Below are 22,453 nucleotides of genomic sequence, written 5' to 3'. Positions count from 1 at the left end.
ACGCTAAGTCTCCCTCTACAACTCGAGAGGAATACAACTACTTCAAAACAAAGGATAACTAGAAATTCCAGAAAATAAAACTACACGGAAGCCCAACATATGAAGTTATAAACCAGCGGTGCCATTCGGGCAGGTAAGAGTTAAAGAGGGCAAAGCTGTTTGCGGAGCGGCGGGGCGGCGAAAAATCCCGGTGGCAGTCAAGCCCCTGGCAGTGCGCGACCCCAGCGCTGGGGAGAGCGGCCACCGCATCGCCTTGAACAGTGAGGCCCAGGGGGGCGGGAGGACGGATCCCGGTCTCCTAGCTGAATAACTGTGTGAATCCATTTTGGACCCCCGCCCCCAAAGAAAGAAAGCACCACAGGGCTGCGAAATAGGTCGCAGACAGGCGTCGGTCGCTGACTTGTGACGCCAAACGGCGCCAGTCGCTGGGTCATTACGAGTACACAGGCACTGCCCCCGACAGCCGGCCCAAGAAAACAAAACGCATCTGTGAAAATGTGGCAGACAACTATAGAAATACCGGTGACACAGCTCACCAGGCAGCAGATAGAGAACGTGACAGATGAACAGATAAGAAACCTGTCAGAGGCTCAGTTCTGGGCCATTGTTATCAGGTGGCTTACAGAATTCACAAAAGAGCAGGAAAAAGATAAGAAAGAAGCGAAAAACTTTCATAATGAAAGGAACAAAACCGCATACGAGACAGATGGTGAGGAAAAAAAATCCAGAGTTCATTTCAACAAACTGGAATATGGAGAAGGAACAAGCAGTCAACCAATGCAGCGAGAGGAAATGGGAAGCAACAATGAGAGGATCAGAAACCTCTGGGACAGCTATAAAAGGCCCAACATAAGAATCATTGGTTTGCCAGAGAATGAGGAAGATGAACTAGAACTTGAAAAATTGAGTGAAAATATAATAAAGGAGAACTTCCCAGACTTGGGGAAGGGAATAGACTTGCAGGTCCAGGAAGCAAGGAGAGTTCCCAAGAGACTGGACCCAGGGAGAACCACTCCAAGACACATTATAATCAAAATGTCAAAAATTAAAGATAAAGAGAGAATCTTAAAAGCAGCAAGAGAGAAGAAAAGAATTATGTACAAAGGGGTCCCAATTAGACTATCAGCAGACTTCTCAAGGGAAACCCTACAGGCAAGAAGGGACTGGCAAGAAATATTCAAAGTAATGAAAATCCAAAACCTACAACCACGAATACTCTATCCAGCGAAATTGTCATTCAGAATAGAAGGACAGAGAAAGTGTTTCCAGGACAAAATAAAACTGAAAGAGTTCATTAGATCCAAACCACTGTTATATGAGATGTTAAAGGGACTGGTTTAAAAAACAGAAGCTAGGGAGATGAAACAAAGGCAAACTAAACAGGCAACGAGAGTGGAAAAGGAACTGTGGGTACGGGAAGCATATTGGGGGGAGGTCAACAGGGAGGGGGAATGGGGAAAGGGAGGGAGATGATATAGGAATTGGGGATCAAGGTAGGAGGGAATGGAATAGACGGAGAGAGGTTGGGAGGAACTGTATGCACAACTAATGGACATAATCTAAAAGGGGGGGACAACTGGAGGGAGGGGGGCCACTGGGTGGAGGGGAGCAGAGGGAAGGGAAATTGGCACAAATGTAATATTTTAATCAATAAAACACATTAAATCTGAAAAAAATAAAAAGAAAAAGAAAACTATTTAAAAAAAAAAAATAATAAGTCCTTCAACCACCCCACACAGCCAAACATCACATTTGGGGAATTAAGCTGGGTGAAATGTTTTATCCCAGCTTTGAAAACAAAACACTCACTAGAATGTTGATTTTATCTATTTTACTAATCAAGCAACACTGAAGAGAGAGGACTAGTGGAAAATGTATTTGGTTTTGAGGCTGATGAAATGTTCAGAGTCACGTGAGCAGCTACATACTCTGCTTTCACGCGCCCCGCTGTGAATGCTGCCCTCCACATGTGGCCCTGCAGCTGTTTCAACGCCGTGGTCTTTCGGTCCAGAGACATCTGCCAGCACACATTATCTACCACAGCCTGGATCGTCTGTTGCAGGTCATCTGCCCCATTCTCAGATGCAGCAGGGATTGGAACAGCCCCAACCAGATGGGAGTCCTCTTCAGCCTTCAAGTCATAAACAACATGAAGTTTGTTTCTTACTTAATTGAAAAAAGAACACTTAAAATGATACTTGACAACCAAGCTGGCCAACTTTCTCCAACTATCATTAGCACCAAGCACTGTTACAAATTAAAAGTATCCTACACTTTGGGGCTGATCTGAATGATTTCTAAAAGAAATTGGATTATAATTAATACTTGAATTACCTTTCCTATATTGTTAAAGCTGAAACTTAAACCAAGATGCATGTATGCGAGAAGAGAAGCAGCACATGACAAAATGACATAAAAAGACCTGGTTTGTTCATTTACTTACTAGGATCAACAAACCATGACGTTAGTTAAATTTGATCATTTTCTCTGCACTGGAACAAATAAAAAACAAAAAAGACAAAACAAAAAAAAACCTTTAAAATTAGTTCATGCCTGGAGTTCAATTAAAAGAAGCTAGTGAAGTAATGTCTGGGTTTGGTTACATTCAGTCTTCTGTCATCTTCCACATCTTGGAAAAACTCTAAGAGCTATTTGGAACACTGACAATGTACAACGCCTATGTCCAACACCTGAAGACTCAATGATTCATATCCTACAATGCGGGAATATGTATGCATGTTTCAACAAGAATTAAGAACAAAAAAGGTAAAGGAGGGGAGTGTTTCAGACTAACCATGAGTTATCTAGAAAATCCAACAACAGAAATACCCCAAGACCCCAAAGGATATGACTATATTTCCAATCCTAACTCCCAATATTAAAAATTCAGAAGCATTTCACATTGTCCAATATAGAAAATAACTGCCACAGAGTTAGCATGTATGATCTTTGCCACTGAAGCAATTTTAATAAGAAAAACAACAAAACAGGAGATCCACAGCACAACGTGGAAAGGAAAAATAAAAGACAAAACTGGGGAGAGAACAGAGCAGAACAGAGTACATGAGACTCTGGTGGGTATGAGGGTGGGGCCAGGGGTAAGCTAGGGTAAGAGATCTGGAGGCAGTATGTAGACGTGAGGACCCAGGAGCGCTGTGTAGGGTTCAGCAGCGGCTCATGCCAGGAGGTAGAAGAGTGGAGAATGAGGTGATGAGGTGCTGTCACTCTCAGACATTAATGAGAAATGTGAAAAGACAGCACAAAAGCTTTTGCATTCCACCCAAAAAGGGCTTGAGCATAAGTCTCTAAGCATCCTATCTCTAAGACACTTGGGAATGTGGAAGGAATGAAATAGAAATGTCCCAACCTGTTTCCTCAAAAGACTGACATCCTGCTGACACTCTTCTTCTTCCCAATGTGTCTGCAAATACTCTTTAACATTTTCTTTGATGTAAGGAAATAAAATATCCTGGTAAAAAAGTAAAAGAAAAAACAAGAATCAGCTTTATCCATTTGCACTAGATCAAGTTCTTCAACAATCTCACCTTAGCTAATTGTAGCAAATAAGCCATTGAAAATATGAAATTAGCAGCTATGAATATATGAGTGAGACAGGGACAGAAACCAAGAAATAAATGAACTAGACAAAGAATCAGTAAACCATGGCCCCCGGGCCAAGTCTGTTCTACCTCTTGTTTTTGCAAAGTTTCTAGGAACACAGCCACATTCATGTTTACATAGGTCTATGACTACTTTGGGGCCACAATGGCAGAGTTCAGTATCTATAACTAAGACCATAAGGCCTGCAAAGTCTAAACACTTACTATTCAGCCCTTTACAGAAAAAATCTGGTGACTCTGAAACTAGATTGCTAGACCACAGGTCCTTAAGGGCAGGGATCAAATATATGTTGCTCACAGCTGTAACCCCAATGCACACCACAGTATTTGGCACATGTACATAACTCAAATATCTGCTGAAAAACTGGTGTCCACACATGACAAATGTTTTTTTTAAAAAACCTGATCATCATGATTCTTAGTAATCAGATTACTTATTATAGACTACCCTATAAGAAAGTGATCTGCAAAACAATTCAGAAATAAATAACCTGTCAGTAATGTATGCATTAGGAAAATCATTCCTCTTAGGTCAAAATCTTTGTTTACTTGCAATTGTAGTATATGTATGTTTTTAAATGAAATGTGGCACTTCTGACAATTGTTTTAGTGTCTATTATATGCAAAATATGCTAGTCCCTAAGTGAGGCATGGAGAAAAGGATTGAAAAGATAAATAAGTCATAGTCCCTATTCTAAATAAGTTTAAGAATCTGGGGGTGGGGGTGGCAGGTAAACAAAGAATTATAATGGGGTACAATAGATAAGATAAACAAAGCATGAGCAGAACGCTGTGTGAATCCAGAGTGTAATGGCTCTTCAAAAGTCTTAAGAATAACCAGTCTAAACAACATGCTGTGAGTGTGGACCCTAAGTACACAATTCAGAGAAGGCCGTATACTTTTAGAGAAACTTCATAATCAGGTTAAATTCAGGAATTTTTTAAATTCAAATTAACTCATTTATTTATTCAAATATTTAATGAATGTTCAATACAGGGAAGGCCCTATGCTAAGAGCTGGAAATATAATTGGGAACAAAAACCACACATGATTCCTTATCTTAAAACGTAGAAGCAGACACTTTTAGGAGTCCCATTAGTCGAACTATTTTCAATATTAAGTTGTTATTTGCCTTTTTCAGTTTCATCTCTTCAGAAGTGTACATTAGTTTCCCAGAGGCTACACAATGTGTGACATCACAAGAAACAAAAGAGATCGAATGCAGACAGGGAATCTAGCTGTCTTCAATACTAAACATTGAAGAGGCATGAAAAAAATGTGAAATAATATTAATACTCCAACCATGTTTTCTGAAACAAAACTTTTTTGTAAAAATATATTAATGTTTATAAAGTAATGGGATTTATTGTTTAAAATGAATGAATAAATATTTTTTAATTACTCAGCTTTAATTTCTAATATGGTAAATACTGGTCAATATAATCTACATAGGAGATCCAAGATGGCAGAGGAGTAAGTGGAAGCTACACTAACCTCCCAGGAACAGTCTGGAATTACAGCTTAATTGTGGAGAAATCATCTGGAATAACCAACTGAACACTAGCTGGAGAGAAGCCTTATAACCACAGATAGACAGAAAAGGCCACTTCATCACAACGTGACTGGTAGGAAGTTCAGAGACACAAAAGGGCTGGCTGGTCTCCCACGGGTAGCAGATGAAGGGACTGAGAAACAGCTCAGCAGCTGGGGGTCCTCCCTGAGGAGGGACAGGTCTACACCCCCATCTGGGCTTCCCAGCCTACAGCAACAGAGCAGAAAGTAGGATAGCATCCAGCTTTAAAAAGTGAAAAGCCACAGGGTTGTTTTTTGCTGCCCTGAAAGAAACAGCTGGAGACAAAGAACTCTTAAAGGGATCATGTACAAAAACATATTGGCACCCACTTACTCTGGGATCCAGTATGAGAGAGAGCAGAGAGGACTTGAGACGCTTAAGGAGAATTTGGGGTGGTGGCTTTGAGGAGAGAACTGAGGGAGCAGCAGACAGGGTCCCAGTGCTGACTCATTCCCCATACTGCAGGCAGACCACTCCCCTCCAAGTGGTGTCAGCCTGAGGGGAAGTAATAGCCCAACCTTCAGGAATTAATCTGCCCCACCCTTGGTGCTTAAGCCTGATGGCTGATAACAGATTGAATAGATTAACAACTAAAGGTGACAGACAAAGGCAGTAGATCTCTGGTAGTTTCAAACAGGCTGCCTAGGCCCAGACTGGGGCACAACCTGACACCACCAGAGTCAGAGCCAGGAAGTGCAGATCAATCTAAGAAGCAGAAACAAACAAGAAAAGTCACAAAAAACGGGGAGACGAAAAATACAACCTCCCATCCCAAGGAAAGGAGGAATCCCCAGAAAGAGTGCTAAATGAAATAGAGGAAAGCAAACTATCAGACATGGAATTCAAAATATGGATTATCGGGAAGCTCAAAGAGCTCAGTGAGCTCAAAGAAAACTACAAATAACTCCAGGGAAACCACAAGGAACTTACTGATAATTACACTAGCATTAAAAAGAACATAGAAGCTATTAATATAAGAGCCAGGAGGAAATAAAGAATACAATTTCTAAATTGAAGAATGCAACAGAAAGAATCAAAAGCAGACTAGAGGAAGCAAAAGATCGATTAGTGAGCTGGAGGACAGGATAGAAAAAAAAAAATCCCAGACAGTGCAACAGAATGAAACAAGAGTGAAAAAGAACGAAGAGGTTTTAAGAGAGCTGCAAAACATGATACATAATATCCTTTTCATATGAACACCAGAAGGAAAGGAAGAGGTGCAAGGGATAGAAAACCTGTTTGAAAAAGTAATAAGAAAACTTCCCTAACTTGATGTGAGAAAAAGTCACGCACGTCCAGGAAGCACAGCGAGTCCCAATGAAGACGAACCCAAACAAGCCCACTCCAAGACACATCATAATTAAAATGGCAAAACTCAAAGACAAAGAGAGAATCCTAAAGGCAACAAGAGAGAAACAGCTAATAACATACAAGGGAGCTCCGATAAGGCTATCATGAGTTTCCTCAACAAAAACACAAGCCAGAAGGGAATGGCAAAAAACAGTCCAAGCAATGAAAAGTTAAGGCCTACAACCAAGACTACCCAGCAAGGCTCTCATTCAAAATGGAAGGTGAAACAAGGAGTATCCCAGACAAAAGAAGGCTAGAAGAATACTTCTACACCAAACCAGCATTGCAAGACATGCTAAAAGGTCTGCTTTAAGAAGATGAACAAAGACACAGAGAGGAACACAGATAATGAAGGGGAAAATGACAATGAATAAGTACCTATCAATAATAATCTTAAATGTAAATGTATCAAATGCACCAATCAAAAGAGACAGGGTAGCTGAATGGATTAGAAAGTATATGCTGTCTACAAGAGACACACCTCAGAACAAAAGATCTACACAGACTGAAAGTGAACGGATGGAAAAAAATATTTCAAGAAAATGGACATAAAAGAAAAGCGGGGGTAGCGATACTTATATCAAACAAAACAGATTTCACAACAAAAGCCATAAAAAGAGACAAGAAGGACATTTCATATCACTTAAGGGAACAATCCATCAAGAAGATATAACTCTGGTAAACATATATGTACCCAATATAGGCACACCCAAATACATAAGGAAAATCTTGAAGGACTTCAAGAAGGATATTGACAACAACATATTCATAGTAGGGGACTTTAACACCCCATTGTCAACAATAGACAGATCTTCAAAGCAAAGAAACATCAAGGATATTAAGGCATTGAACAACTCTCTAGGTCAAGTGGACTTAGTTGATATATATATAACTTTTCATCCTAAAGAAGCAAAATATACATTCTTCTCAAGTGCACATGGAACATTTTCAAAGATAGACCACACGGTATGACACAAAACAAGCCTCAACAAATTCAAGACAATTGAAATTATATCAAGCATCTTCTCAGATCACAATGGCTTGGAACTGGAAATCAACCTCAAGAAAAAAACTCAACAACATTCAAACTCATGGGGAATGAATAACATGCTATTAAATAATGAATGAGTTAACAATGACATCAAGGGAGAAACCAAAAAGGTTCTGGAAACAAATGATTATGAACACACAGCAGCCCAAAACCTATGGGACACACCAAAAGTAGTCCTGAGAGGGAAGTTCACAGCAATGCAGCCCTACCTGAAAAGGATAGAAGAATCTCAAATAAAAAATCTAACCCTACAGCTATAAGAACTAGAGGAACAACAAACAAAGCCCAGAGCAAGTAGAAGGAAGGAAATCCTCAAGATCAGAGCAGAATTAAATGACATAGAGACTAAACAAACAATTCAAAAGATCAATGAAACTAGGAGCTGGTTCTCTGAACAGATAAACAAAATCGACAAGCTTTTAACCAGGCTCGTCAAGAAAAAGAAAGGACCCAAATAAACAAAATCAGAAATCAAAGAGGAGAAATCACAACCAATACCACAGAAATACAAAGGATTGTAAGAAACTACTATGAACAACTGTATGACAAGAAATTTGAAAACCTAGATAAAATATAATGTACATAAAACAAGAATTCTTTGGTTCCTCAGTAATTTATTTTTAAAGATTTTATTTATTTATTTTTAGATAGATACACCAATCAGTTGCCTCTCACATGCCCCCAGCTGGGACCTGGCCCACAACCCAGGAATGTGCCCTGACCAGGAACCGAACTGGCAACCCTTCAGTCCACAGGCCAGTGCTCAATCCACTGAGCCTCACCAGCCAGGGCTGGTTCCTCACTAATTTTTAAAAATAGAAAGGAACGCTGAAAACAAAAAGTCTGAGAACCACAAAGTGAATAGGATTAACCCAGAAAAGACCAGAGGAGGGAATGTTCCACACAGAGAGAACAGTGTGGGGAGGGAGGAAAAGGTTCTTGGTACAGTCACCTGGTCTATGGAGCATGTAAGCCAGAGATATAAGACACAGGTTTTCAAATGTTTCCACTCCACCTTGTGGTATGCAAAGGCCCTGAAGATAAACATTCCTATTCCCTACGAAGAGGGCTTCAATTCATGAAGCTCTGGCATGTGCTATCACAGGATTATCTGTGTCAAACACAGCAATATAACCAGAATAGGCCCTTAGTCCAGCTTTGTGGGGTGTAAGGAACATCTTAAAACTAGTGATCTGTGCTTTCTCCCTCTCTTCCCTTTCGACTTCCTCGTTACAAGCTTCCGGACCATTACATTTTCCTAAGTACTATTAAAAGAGAGTAAACGAGGGCAAAAGGTGAAGGAAGGTGGCAGAAAACTGAGGTATGACATAGTTAATAAAACCATAAGAACAAAACTAGGTGTTTTTTTAGTGTTCATAGTGTTTCCCTGATTGGTACAAACAAAGGTTTGACTACATAATTAGAATTTTTAAAAATATTTCAGAAGACCCAAGTTCAACTTAAATTACACTCTCAAATGAAAATATACAACACAAGAAAGTTGTTATGGCTTTTTTCAAATGGTAGGACTGAAGTGTTTATCTCTCTTCATAATACATTATTCAAATTTCACCTGCCCTAGAAAAAATAAAGAAGTCATTCAATTTTGCTTGTTTTCATGTGGCACTCCAGTAAGTAATGGATCATTCAGCAGATTTCAAAGTATACAAACAGTGTGATCTGGTAAATTTTTCGCAATACTTGACAGAAGAGCCTTGCTTAAGCTCAATAAACTCATTCTTGATCTAAAGGAAAAAAAAAATGAAGAGCTCAGATTGACAGCTTTCTTTTTCTGCAACAGATTCCTTTTACCCTACTGATAAAGTACTAATTTTCTTTAAATTACTTAATTTTCCCATCATGCTCTACATGTGCCCCTCCTTATTCTTTCCTTTCCCTACTTAACATCTCTCCCTGATTCATGCACTGCGGTAGGGCTGCAAACTGGCCTCCACTTGAGAATGCTATCTGAGAAGATTTAGTAAAACTAACGGTATACCAGCCATTCCTTTCCTAGGCATGCATATACCATAGAGAAACCGACACATGCGCACAAAGAGGAAAGTGAAAAAATGTTTATTGCAGCACTGGGAATAATAGCAACACAACTAAAAACAACCTCTATCTTTATCAGCTAAGAACAGATAAACTGGGTATATTCATACTCTAAAACATAATGAAGAAGTTAAACCTGAATGCACTCAAATTATATTTTATCAGTATGAATGTAAACTCTAAAGTATGAATAAAAATGTAATACAAAATGGGATATACTCAGGGCCTCAGTTATATCTGTAATGTTTTAAGATCTGAAACAAACATAACATCAAAGATTACCTTTGTGGTGGGTGCATGGTCATTATGTTCATCTTTCTTCCTGATTATTTTAATTGTTTCACAATTAAAAAACAAGCAAGCCAACTTTGATCCCTTATCCTACTTACATCTGCTTCTTTCTCTCTTAGTTATCCTCCTCCAGTGTCCTGCCTCCGTTATTCCCAAACTCCCAAGTAACTAGATATATTCCTGGGGAAAACTATTGGTTAGATTCAGAACCTCCTAGTAACTGAAGAGCTTAAGTACCAAAGTTATAAAATGCATGCAGTTCTATACTACTTTGAGCTTTACAAAGTTCAATTTCCTATATCCAGTTTTATTGGTACCAAGAACAATTCATGAAATGAATTGTAAATGCTGAGAGCCCAGTTCCTTGACCTCTGTGGGAGAGGAGATAAATACAGACTCCAGGTGGCATGCCAGGCCAGGTCCTACCTCTGTCTTTTACTAGCTGTGTTCAAGTAACTTATCCTCTCTGAGCCTGTTTTCTCTGCTGTATGGGAATAATTAGAGATAATTATTACATTCTCCAACACAGACAAATATTTAAACTGGGCAAAGTTTGATTTGGGCAACCTTTGATGCAAATTTAGTGTTAAATAATAGCAGAAGTTCCCAGAGGATAAATCATAAGCACAACCAACTCATTTATTCAATATTTACTGATGATCTAATGAATGCCAGGTACTTGTGATAATGGAGTTATAAAACCACAGCCCATCTCCTCAGAGAACTCACAGAAATAAAACATGCAAGGTTCCTAACAATTCTAAACTTTTAGGAAAAGCTTTAGAAGTTAGAGATTACTTTGAAATTCCTGATCATTCAGTTTGCCCCTTTCCTCTTGACAGAAAATTCTCCTCTGCTCTGAGTAAACACCAAACTAGGCAATGAAGCTAGAACTTAGTGTAACAACTGGAATATCAATATTACCTAAGGGTGGCATCTTAGCAGACTATTTTAGTGTACAAGTATTACTGAGTAACATAAAAGTATAGTAACTAAATTGTGAAGATTTTATCCATTCTCTCAACACACTTACTGAGCATCTATGATGTAAAATAAATAAAATTCCTTCAAGTGGTTTATTTTTAAAAGCCAGTAATTATATCATGTCTGAAATGGGCTATAAAACCATATTTAAAAAACTCTAAAAAGACTTTTTAAAGTTAGTGCTTATTGCCCAATCCTGCCCACTGAAAATATTCAGGCTTTAAAAGTAATTCCACAAATAACTGTGATGATAAATATTTTAACTTCAGTTATAATTTATTTACAGATAATTTCAGAATACTACAGTACAAAAAAGTGTAGCAATAAACCCAAGATTCTACAAATGTGTGACTATTTTTAGTCTAGTAGGTACCTAAGGGGGTGTTACAGTTCAGCAGTACATATAGCAAAAAGCTATAGAAATTTTAAAAAATATTTATCTTCTAGGAGACTATGATTAAATTATACTAAATGCTGGAAGAAATACTATGCAAGAAGCAATCTATTCTACTCTATAAAGCTCAGTGGCAGTTTTCTGAAAGAGCTCCATTAAGGGCCACAAAATTTCTGAAGATCTAATTAAAGAAGCTGCCTAATAAATGCTTAAAGTCCAAATATGGATCTGCTTTATGGTTAAGTGGTTTGTTTTAGTGGAAAGGTCACAGAATCAATAAAAATAAAATTGTTTTTAGAGTATTTACTCAAGTCTCCTCTGAAGAAAATGTGTATATAAAAAGGGAATATAGCCCTATGTTCACTGCAGTGTTATTTACAATACCCAAGATCTGGAAGCAGCTCAAACGTCCATGAGTAGGTAGATGAGCTGTAGGCAAAAGTCACAAGCTCTCTGCCGGGGGGCCTGCAAACGGCCCCCTCCCCCCCACCAGGTGTCCTGTGACCTCAGCTTGCAAGAACTTGCAAATGAGTCTTGCCGGGGCCAGCAGCTGCACGTGGCTCCTGGTGGCTGGGTCACGGAATCCAGGGAACAAAGAGAGCCGAAGACCTAAGCCTCCTTCCCATAGTGATAACGTCGAATGGTGCCGACTCTTGAACCCTTACTCGCACACAATTCTTGGGGGCCGGTTTACAAGTCGCTGAGAACAAAGAAGCTTGAAAATTAGTGTCTCCTCTCCCCTAGCGACTATATCGGATGTGGAACAGACCCTTGGACCTTTGTAATTTACCGCTTTGCTCTGTAACTCTATAGGTTAATGTTTATCCTTCTTAGCAGAATCACGTAAGCCTTTTAGTTCTGTAGCTCTATAGGTTAATGTTTATCCTTTTAGTGGAAAGAATGTTTGTTACCATGTAACCCTTTTTAGTTTCTATTTAGTTATACTTTAAAAATTTTTTTTTCTGCAACCCAATAAAAGAAACGGAGGGCTGTGAACAATTGCTGATGGCCTGAGCGAGCCACAGTCTTCCCTGCGTAGCTGGCCACTCATCCTGCTTGCTGGAATTATCTCTGCGTCTCTTTCCACAAATATTCACACAATGAATGGATAAAAAAGCTGCAGTACTGTAAACTTCTACAATGGAATACTACTTGGCCATTAAAAAGAAGGAAATCTTACCTTTTGCAACTGCATGGAGGGATCTAGAGAGTGTTGTGCTAAGTGAAATAAGCCAGGCAGAGAAAGCTAAGTACCATATGATTTCACATTATGTGGAGTCTAATGAACAAAAGAAACAAAACAGTAACAGACTCATAGATACAGAAAACAGACTGACAGCTGTCAGAGGAGAGAGATGATGGGGGACTGGATGAAAAAACTGAAGGGATTAAGCAAAGAAAAAAAAACAAAAAACCTCATAGACACAGACAACAGTCTAGGGATTACCAGAGGAAAAGGGGTGTGGGGGAAGGTAGAAGAGGATATCGGTGGATAAATGGTGATGGAAAGAGACTTGACCTGGGGTAGTGAACACACAATACAATATACAGATGATATATTATAGAATTGTACCCTTGAAACCTATATAATTTTATTAACCAATGTCACCCCAATAAATTCCACTTAAAAATAAACATGAAAAAACAATTGAAGCACCAGATGTACATTTCCAGCACATGATTATCCCTTATCTTATTTCACTGCTCATATTTTAAATGTGTCCTTTTCAGAGTATAATTAGTAGCATATTTTTAACATTTTGTGCTTTTTATTGGTGATGTTGTAGTTTAAAATTGGCCAAGCACTGTCTAATATTCCTAAGCACAAGAAAGCTTTGGTGTGCCTTATGTAGAAAATATATGTTAGATAACCTTTGTTAAAGCACAAGTGACAGTGTCATTGGCCACAAGTTCAATGTTAAATGAATCAAGAATATATATTAAACAAGGTAAATTGAAACACATAAAACAACATTATGTAATGATCAACTGATGAAAACATTAGAATAATGATGCCTTGCCCAGGTAGCTCAGTTGGTTAGAGCATCATCCTAATACACCAGGATTGTGGGTTCAATCCCCCATCAGGGGACATATAATACAAGAAGCAACCAATGTATGGATAAATAAGTGGAAAAACAAATCATGTTTCTCTCTCTTCCTTCATCTCTAAAATCAATAAATTAAAAAAAAATTTTAATTAGAATAATGCAATGCACAAAGTCAGAAAATAAACATTATACCACCATGTTCAAAGAGCAAGCAAGAGGTGGCTCTGTGGGATGCATATACCCCAGGGGTATGCAGATGAGTCAGTGGGGTAAGGGAAAGGAATATAACAGTTATCTATACTTACAATCTCATCTTTAAATTCCAATTTATTTTATAACTTAATAATAATACAATAAGTGTACATAATTTATAAATTCTATTTTTAGCACCTACTCCAATTCTGCTGATAGTGTACAAGACCAAAAAAAGTTGGGAGATCACCAATATAGAGGATCAGAGTCAGTATTTGAAAACGAACTCCAAGGGCACCTATCCTGCAGTGAGGGACAGGGCTGGTCACTTTGAGGACTCAGATGCACTGGGAAAATCTAAGGAAATACAGGTTCTACTGCTGCTCTGCCCCCAAGTTGTGATGATCCTCACAAATTTGTGATGATCCACACACAGGACATTCCTACAGACATCAATTGATTCATGGAAGAAAATAAGCTGGTTGCAAGACTCACCAATCTGAGCTAGCAGCCCTTCCTGCTCTAGAAATTTGACAGTTCTCACTCAGAGAAAAAGACATAATAGCTCATAAGTAAAACCACTGTGTGTTGTTGCCTGGAGTCTAAGAGCTGAGGCATGCCCTGATAGAGCAACAGTGTGTCCACGGAACACCACTTCCCAGACTGAGAGGATCCTATAGAATCCTTTAAAAGATCCTAGATATTAGTGCTATCTTACATACTTAAACTAATCAACTGTAAGTGCTCAGCAAAAAGAGGAAAAAAAAGGAAAAAACATAACTATAACCAGTGCTGGCAATCTGTCTGCCATTCCACTAAATAAGGGCGTTCTGTTCCCTGCAACAGACTCAGTTCCCCAAGTCTTTCTTACAGTGTTTGACACAACATATTTTTCATTTAGATCACCTAATCATAAACCAATTACTTTCTCTGGTGCTCAAGTGAAAAAGCAGCGACTGTTTCCCGCCCTAAAGGAAAAAGGGCTGCGTATGACTTAACTGAAAGATGGAAATCAGCCTCCAAAAAGGACTGACTTTTGAAGGGTAGTTCAAGGACAATTTTTGACAATACTCAATTTTCACAGTCTACACTGGCTGCAAAACCAAAAGCCCAACTACCATAAAAATCATTATAGTTTTTCTGGTCCAATGGTTCACTCCTAAACCTATCACCAAGAGGTAGTGTAAAATGAAATTTGTTACAATATGCTTTTAGGCTACCTCATATTGTTTAAAGTGCTCTCATATCAACCGTGTCATTTAACACACACAACAGCCAAGCAAAGACAAAGAACTGCGGTTCCCGTTTCAGAGATCAAGTGCAATAACGGAAACAGTTTTTGAGCTAGGTAATCGGGTTCAAATCCCCGGCTACTGTTCAGTTTTTCAGAGTCCTAGTTTCCTATCAGTAAAATGCAAACAGCTGCACACACCTCACACAGTTTTTGAGGATGAGTCAAGTATACAAGTCGCATGTGTAAGTACTGTGTTTCCTTTCATCATTCCACAGGAAACAGCGCTTCAAGTTCACACACCTAATGTGACTAATCCCAATTCCCATCTTTGTGCTCACAGGTTCAAAAGGAATGTAATTTAGTATCTCTTTAAAATGTGTTCAAAAGATAGAAATACTTTTGCTAAAGGTTTTGGTTCAAGTAAATGTGTCAAATACTATTCTCCTGCAAACTCACAAAGCATGTGTATGCAGGTGTGTATGATATAAAAGCTCCATAATTGTTTTGAGATAAAGCCGGTTCAACATGTAGAGAACATTTCCCAAAAGTGCATTTAATAATGAAATACTTTGCATAATTACTATAAACACACATAGACCTAATGTTCTTCTGAACATACTTTTACACAAACATACTTTTTAAGAAACATTGGTTTTGATAATGTGTAACAAATTAATATTACGTTAATAATATTAGTAAAAATAAACAGTAGACTATAGGACAAGGCACAAAAAACCAGGGATACCTGAAAAGTCATCCTAACACTTCAATCTTTCCATTTTGCGGCACTAAAAGCCTCAAGGACCACTAGGTCGCGGGTGCCCCCGCCTCCATAGGTCGAACGAAGCAGAAATCTGGAGCTCAACCTGTCCCGCGGACGGCGCACAATTCGTCCAACCGTGCCGCGGCGGACCATTCTCTCCTTCACCCGTTTTCACCACAACCTCTATCCCTTCCTACCCGTCTACATCTACCGAGGACAGGGACGTGGAGGGTGAGACCGTGCCGTGAGAAAAAGGATCCCCGAAACCTGCCTCAGCGGGTGCAAAGCCACGCCGCCCCTCCTACCTCTCGTGTCTCTAGTGTACTAGGTCTGTGATACTTAATTTTTTTAAATTGTTTTTAAGCACAAGTAACTTCTCCACTCTCTTTCGCCCCTCACCTTCACGAAAGCAATCGGGGTTGTGGTACCTTCGATATCTAACAGGATCACAGAGACTTCGGCGGGCACAGAAAGCACGACCATTTCCCCACCAGATACTACCACAGGAATAGGCCTACAAGTAGGGAGGGCGGCGCCGACAGTACCCCCAACGCCGTCCTGGGCTTCTGAGAGCTTCGCAAGATTTTCGGAGCGGTCAACGGCGTGCGGCCTGAAGCAAGAGGAAAAGAGGCCACCTCCACGCGGCCAGAAAGTGGAGAAGAAAGCCGCACAAGACACCTGAACTCCAGAGCTGCCCAGCGCTTGAAGCCGAGACCACGTGGGCAGGGAAAGGGGCGGGCCTGGCGGGGCTCCGAGGGGGCAGAGAGTAAAGACGTAGACGCTGATTGGCCGCCAGAGGGCCTCCATCCGATCCGTCAAAATGGGCCTCGCGTGGGCGGGAATAAAGCAATCACGGGAGCCGAGTGCCCGGGCCCATGCTATCCGCAGACTGGTTGAGCAAGCGATAGCGGCCTCGGGCACGTGCAGACGGAAGCCCCGCGAGTGGCGAGCCGGGGATGTGAGTGCCCCTGCCCTGTACGGCACCTAACCCCCACCCCCATCCACTGCCTCTGCTTTTGCATATTTTCAGTAATCTGACCGGGCCTGCGCTCCTCCTCCCCTCCTCAGCCATCAAAAGGAGACCGTGGGGTATTCTGGTTGGCCTTATTGCAAGTTGCCCGGTTCTGGCCCATTAGCTAGGGAGGCCCGCCGGCCCCTGCCGGCTCGCGCGCCTATAGCTTAGTGGAAAAGGTACGGTCGCCGACCCGCTGCCCCGCTGCCCGCAGGGGCCGCCGCGCGCCAGCTTCCCGTTCAGCCAGTTCCAGCCAGCTCGAGGACAAAACACGCTTGCGCGTAGCGTACAAGCAGGCGCTCGCCGCCTCATCCGTCGGTGCCGGGTGCAGTCCGCCTTTTTTCTGGAGCAGACGGGCTACGGTGCTAATCGATAGCAGCAGCCGCAGCAGTTCCGCACTGGGGTACCGAGGGCGGAGGAGGGCAGGGTTGACGGCTGTTGCTAGGAGTGAGCTGGACCAGACAACAGAGACAAAGGCTCCCAAGGAAGGAGGGACTTGGCCCTGCGACCGCGCTTCTCGAGATTTTTTGAACCCAGGAGTTTCCGCCCTTTCGTTTTCCTCTTCTGACGCTTCTCTCATCTCAAGCCCGAGTCCGCTCACGCGCGATCTCGCTTCTCACCGGAAGGCCGCGATGGAGGTCCCACCCCGGCTTTCCCATGTGCCGCCGCCATTGTTCCCCTCTGCTCCCGCTACTTTAGCCTCGCGCAGCCTCTCCCATTGGCGGCCACGGGCGCCGCGACAGCTCGCCCCGCTCCTCCCTTCGCTCGCTCCCAGCTCCGCCCGACAGGGGGCGCGCCGAGCCCAGCGCCACGTCACCGCCCAGCAGCCCTCACGATTGGCGGGCGGGGCGGCTATAAAGGGAGGGCGCCGGCGGCGTCCGGATCTCTTTCGCCGCCATTTTAAATCCGGCTCTTTACAACGCTCCGCCGCCGCTGCTGCCGCGACTCGCCCTGCGCGCCAGCGTCTCCCGGCTGACAGCTCCGCTACCATGGAGGACGTGAACGAGTACAGCAACATAGAGGAATTTGCAGAGGGATCCAAGATCAACGCGAGCAAGAATCAGCAGGATGACGGGTACCGCACGCTGCTCCCCTCTCCCTCAGCGCGTCTCATGCGCCCTTCGTCCCTCGAGACCCGCGCACTGCCCACATTCTTGCCTGGAGTCGATTCCCCGCGTGCCCGCTGGGCCCCACTAGCTTGGAGGGAAGAGGAAAGTAGGAGACGAAGGGGATGACTGGAGAGGCCCGCGGAAGGTGGGGGGAAGGGCGGAGGGGTTGGAGGCGGAGGGCGGTGGCATCTGTATCCGAGTGCGCAGGCGCCGCGTGGGGCCGGAGAGGGAGGGGCCGCCTCGCTGCACCACATGCTGCAGCTGCTGCAGTCGCTGCAGCTTCTTCATTGTCTGCTAGAGCTCAGAGCAGTTTCCTTGGGAAGAGTTTAGAGAGCTCTTGGTTTGGGAACCAGTGTGAACTGGACACATTCCTTGAACGCGTAGTGAGTTCCTTAAGTGGAACATTGGATTGACAGCTGAGGAAGAAATTACCTATTTTGTGAGGGATTAGTTTAGAAAGTTGGATTTTCTAAAGTAGAACAGTGTGTAACATTTTGTTGGCCTCGGCCTCGTTTAAACTTTGCATTATGCAGTGTGGAGAGCAAGCTGTATTTTTCAATGGGTCATCTCGGTGGGATTTTGGAATTTTTGTGGTTTATTGATAATATGTACCTGAAACGTGGGTTAAATTATTTACACATAGGGGTTAAACCTCCCCTACTTATTTCATAAATATAATTTCAAATTGAAGTAATCGTTTGAGCTGCTAACCTTTAAAAAAATAATCTTTATTTCTAGTAAAATGTTTATTGGAGGCTTGAGCTGGGATACAAGCAAGAAAGATCTGACTGAGTATTTGTCTCGATTTGGGGAAGTTGTAGACTGCACAATTAAAACAGATCCAGTCACCGGAAGATCAAGAGGATTTGGATTTGTGCTTTTCAAAGATGCTGCTAGTGTTGATAAGGTAGGAATGTGTTTTGCATGGTGCTGCTTTTGTGTGCATTTTGCAAGTTGTTAGGGAGGGTTGGTTGTATATTGCTGTCAGGTTAAATAAATATATCTTCTAGGTTTTGGAACTGAAGGAACACAAACTGGATGGCAAATTGATAGACCCTAAAAGGGCCAAAGCTTTAAAAGGGAAGGAACCCCCCAAAAAGGTTTTCGTGGGTGGATTGAGCCCAGATACTTCTGAAGAACAAATTAAAGAATATTTTGGAGCCTTTGGTGAGGTGCGCTATGTGGTTGATTGTGTGTTTTATAATTGATGTGTTATATAGTAAATCATTTTTGGCCCACATTTACAAAACAAACTCATTTCGGGTGAGGGTGGGATTAAATTACTCCTTGAGTTCCTTCCAGTCATCATACTTTAATCACCGCTTTCTGTGCTATAACAGAAACCAGTTTTAATTTATTTTGGCTAAAATATGAATGCTTTGGCGTGGCCGGTGTTTGGACTTGTTCATGGTGGCATCTGTAGGGTTTAAAATGATATTAAATAAAGGAAGTTTTGCTCTCCCTTCTAAATGCTTAACAAGTAAAATAAAACACCTATTTTGATGTTGATATTAAATAGCAGTAGTTTCTATACAGAAGTCATCTGATTGGAATAACATGTTGAAGCTTGAAAAGGACCCATGGGGTAGCTTTTTACCACCACTGGGTGAACTTGAGTGTGTTTCTTGATTTCAGATTGAAAATATTGAACTTCCCATGGATACAAAAACAAATGAAAGAAGAGGTTTTTGTTTTATCACATATACAGATGAGGAGCCAGTAAAGAAATTGTTAGAAAGCAGATATCATCAAATTGGTTCTGGGAAGGTAAAGCCATTTTAAGTATATTAAGTGGGAATTTTTAATTTCTTTTTATTGGTGAAATAATTTCTCAGTCTGTTTTGAGAATAAAATGACTTAACATTAGAACTTCAGTAACAATTTTGTTTGCTTTTTAAAATTTGTCTATAGTGTGAAATCAAAGTTGCCCAACCCAAAGAGGTATATAGGCAGCAACAGCAACAACAAAAAGGAGGAAGAGGTGCTGCAGCTGGTGGACGAGGTGGTACTAGGGGTCGTGGCCGAGGTGAGAGTTAACTCTTGGGAAATTACTTAATAGTTTAAGCTGTAAACTGCAAAATACATATAAGCCCATAGGAAAGTCAAGCCAGGTTTAAATTGTTTTAACATGGAGAATGCTGAATTGAGTGAGTGGGTAGGTTTTTTGTTTTATTAAATTTACTGGTTTTACCTTTTCAAAGAATGGGCACTGTGACAGTGTCATTGCTGATGGGAAAATAATACCATTAAATGTAGTAAATGGTGTGATAGGTTTTCTTGGGCAGGAGTTCTTGCTTTAAAATTAGACAGTCTACCTGTATTCACCTTTGTTCTGGTTTTCCGTTAAATTTAGGGAGCCTGATACTAGCACAGTTGGATTTTCTGCTCCCTTTTTTATGACATGTGGAACAATACTTTTTCACTCATGGCACTATAGATGTCCATTCATGTTAGTTAAGATTTGCATCGTTTGATATTAGAATTGGGGGGTTCAGAAGTTGTTTTCTAATGATCGTTGTGCATTGTTTCAGGTCAGGGCCAAAACTGGAACCAAGGATTTAATAACTACTATGATCAAGGATATGGAAATTACAATAGTGCCTATGGTGGTGATCAAAACTATAGTGGCTATGGCGGCTATGATTATACCGGGTATAACTATGGGAACTATGGATATGGACAGGGATATGCAGACTACAGTGGTAAGAAAATTAACTTAATTTCATAACCAGCAGTATTAAAATCTGATATTAAAAGCACAATCCCATTCTGAAATTTGTACGGGTTTTCCATTTATTGAATATTTGGAATTACATTTTTAAGGCATTTGATAGTCATAGGATAATTATACCAATACAGAAACTCTGGTTATAAATGTTCAAGAATATGTGATATATGAATAGTTTGTAATTGCTTTTAAAATATTATTTTCATATTTGACATGTACAGTTTTATATATTTAATAGCTTTAAATATATAATAAAACCATTTTATTAAAAACTATCTTAACATAGTTTCTTGTCAAAATAGGCCAACAGAGCACTTACGGCAAGGCATCTCGAGGGGGTGGCAATCACCAAAACAATTATCAGCCATACTAATGGAGGACATTGGAGAAAACAGGTGTGTATAAAAGTACAAGACACCAGTGGAAATGTCTAATTTAATTTAAAGATCAATAGACAAATGGAAAATCCAGTAAAAACACAATATTACGTAGCCTGTTTTTACTAAGTTGTTAATTTTTAATTGCTTTATTAGCCTGTTTTGCCTAAAGTGTCTATAGATCTTTAACTTTAAAGTTTTACCTCACTTTTTTTAGTAATACAGAAAAACTTTTAAAGTTTTTCTGTTTGCTTTGTGTACCAGGTGGTCTAGAGGAATAATTAAACTTTTTTAGAACTATTGACAGGTAAAGTACTGAAATGGGTACAACTTAAGGAAAACACGAATGTTGTCTTCTAACTCTGACATTATACCTTGTTTGTACCCGCCAGCGGGAACTTCATTGCAGGCCGTGTGTCACCCTGACCACGTCTATCTCTGGGGGTCGCACGTTGCGGGCAGAGCGCAAGGCATACACCAGAAAACGCTGTCCTGTGGTATGGTCTCTTCCAACTTCATGTACCAGCGTAAAGATTAAAGTGGAAAACTTCAGACTTTGGCTTCTTTTTTAATCTTTTTGGAGATTAAGTGTCTAAACTTAACTTAAATGGTTTTTTGCAGGAGTTAAAGTACATAAATGCCTTTTTACAGCTTAATCGTTTTGGTCTTCTGTTTAGTGTTGTATTTCAATTGTGGAGCCTCATTTTAAGTGTTCATTCTTTAAGATTTAATGCTTGCTTTTTCTTTTTATAGCTAATAGTGAAATCTACAAACCAAAACAAGAACTTTAAAATCTGGGATATAAGTTAAAGATCATATGCACACAATTTTTCTTGAAATATTATAATCTTAGAAATTTATGTTTATAATACCATTTTACTTGGTTTACTAGAGATACTTCTAGTAGACTGAATTTAGCAAGTTCAACCTATGGTTATGGGAAAGTTGCATTCCCAGGTTCTTTTCTAAATAGATTTAAATTTTGGTATCATATGGAACTCCAGGGCAAATTTATTAGTCACCCAAAAAGCATTTTTGCCAATGAATATGCATGTGATCTTTAATTATTGAAGAAAAGAATAAAGTGAGGACTTAAAACAGTTCATGAAAGTGGACCTTTGAAAGCTTGTTAGTGTTGCACAAATCTAATTGCTGTTTTGTTTTTATTTTTAGGAGGAACTTGCTAAAGTAACCCATCTTACAGGACAACATTGAAGATCGGTCTTCTGTTGCTCTAAGATGATTATTTTGTAAAAGACTTTCTAGTGTACAAGACACAGCTGTGTCCAACTGTATATAGCCGCCAATTAGTTTTCTTGGTTTTTACTTTGCCTTTTGCTATCTGTTATAATTCAATGTGGATTTGTGTTTATACAAATTTTATTTGTATGATTTCATGTTAAACCTCAAATAAATGCTTCCTTATGTGATTGTTCTTCTGTGTCAGGTACTAAATAGCTCTGTAAAAGTGTGATTTTAAATAAGCAATAATTAAGGCACGGTTTATTTTGTAAGGAGTATTGGTCCGTAAGGAAGGAACTGTGGTCCTTATGAATATAGCCAGTGATAGTGTCTCTCTGTGCCCCATCTTTGTTAGATGTATTCTATTCTCCCAGTGTTCATTTCCCTTTTAACTGAGGCATCATGGACATCTCCATGTCATAATTG

General features: G+C 40.4%; 2 protein-coding genes across 7 annotated transcripts in view; one reads left to right on the top strand and one right to left on the bottom strand.

Moving 5' to 3' along the window:
• ENOPH1 (enolase-phosphatase 1) overlaps window positions 1–16,547 on the bottom strand; it is a 30,766-nt gene extending 14,219 nt beyond the window's left edge. The window contains exons 1-3 of one of the 3 annotated variants that reach the window (XM_090266203.1): window positions 15,959–16,547; window positions 3,368–3,469; window positions 1,929–2,131 (exon numbers count right to left, since the gene is read on the bottom strand). In XM_090266203.1, coding sequence (XP_090122329.1) covers window positions 1,929–2,131; window positions 3,368–3,469; window positions 15,959–16,366 — 713 coding nt within the window. In that variant the 5' untranslated portion in view covers window positions 16,367–16,547. The remainder of the gene's footprint in view (window positions 1–1,928; window positions 2,132–3,367; window positions 3,470–15,958) is intronic. The other 2 variants (XM_090266204.1, XM_090266205.1) reach the window with 2 other exon arrangements.
• Window positions 16,433–22,215, top strand: HNRNPDL (heterogeneous nuclear ribonucleoprotein D like). 4 transcript variants are annotated; one of them, XR_016509037.1, is made up of 9 exons: window positions 16,440–17,646; window positions 18,419–18,587; window positions 18,691–18,852; window positions 19,316–19,447; window positions 19,592–19,706; window positions 20,212–20,382; window positions 20,711–20,803; window positions 21,178–21,282; window positions 21,959–22,215. XR_016509037.1 is itself a non-coding variant. In XM_090266200.1 (8 exons), the coding sequence occupies exons 1-7, from the start codon at window positions 17,204–17,206 to the stop codon at window positions 20,779–20,781; spliced, it is 1,263 nt and encodes a 420-aa protein (XP_090122326.1). In that variant the 5' UTR covers window positions 16,440–17,203; the 3' UTR covers window positions 20,782–20,803; window positions 21,959–22,215. The 4 variants fall into 4 exon arrangements, 3 of the variants coding, with proteins under 3 accessions (XP_090122328.1, XP_090122327.1, XP_090122326.1); XM_090266200.1 differs by lacking the exon at window positions 21,178–21,282; XM_090266202.1 differs by lacking the exons at window positions 19,592–19,706; window positions 21,959–22,215 and having other exon boundaries at window positions 16,433–17,646; window positions 21,178–21,952.
• Window positions 22,216–22,453: the final 238 nt, after the last annotated feature.

The sequence above is a fragment of the Furipterus horrens genome, unplaced genomic scaffold (assembly GCF_987537825.1).
Source record: "Furipterus horrens unplaced genomic scaffold, mFurHor1.1.pri manual_scaffold_2, whole genome shotgun sequence".
NCBI classification, from domain to species: Eukaryota; Metazoa; Chordata; class Mammalia; order Chiroptera; family Furipteridae; genus Furipterus; species Furipterus horrens.
Note: the sequence above shows the minus strand (reverse complement) of the source record. Positions and strands in the feature narration are given on the sequence as shown.

Excerpts from the sequence above, each read along its gene's own strand:
- HNRNPDL (XM_090266202.1), top strand. The coding sequence starts at position 17,204 with ATGGAGGTCCCACCCCGGCTTTCCCATGTGCCGCCGCCATTGTTCCCC. Across the intron at positions 18,588-18,690 it reads ATGCTGCTAGTGTTGATAAG|GTTTTGGAACTGAAGGAACA; the intron begins GTAGGAATGTGT and ends TATATCTTCTAG. Across the intron at positions 19,448-20,211 it reads ATCAAATTGGTTCTGGGAAG|GTCAGGGCCAAAACTGGAAC; the intron begins GTAAAGCCATTT and ends GCATTGTTTCAG.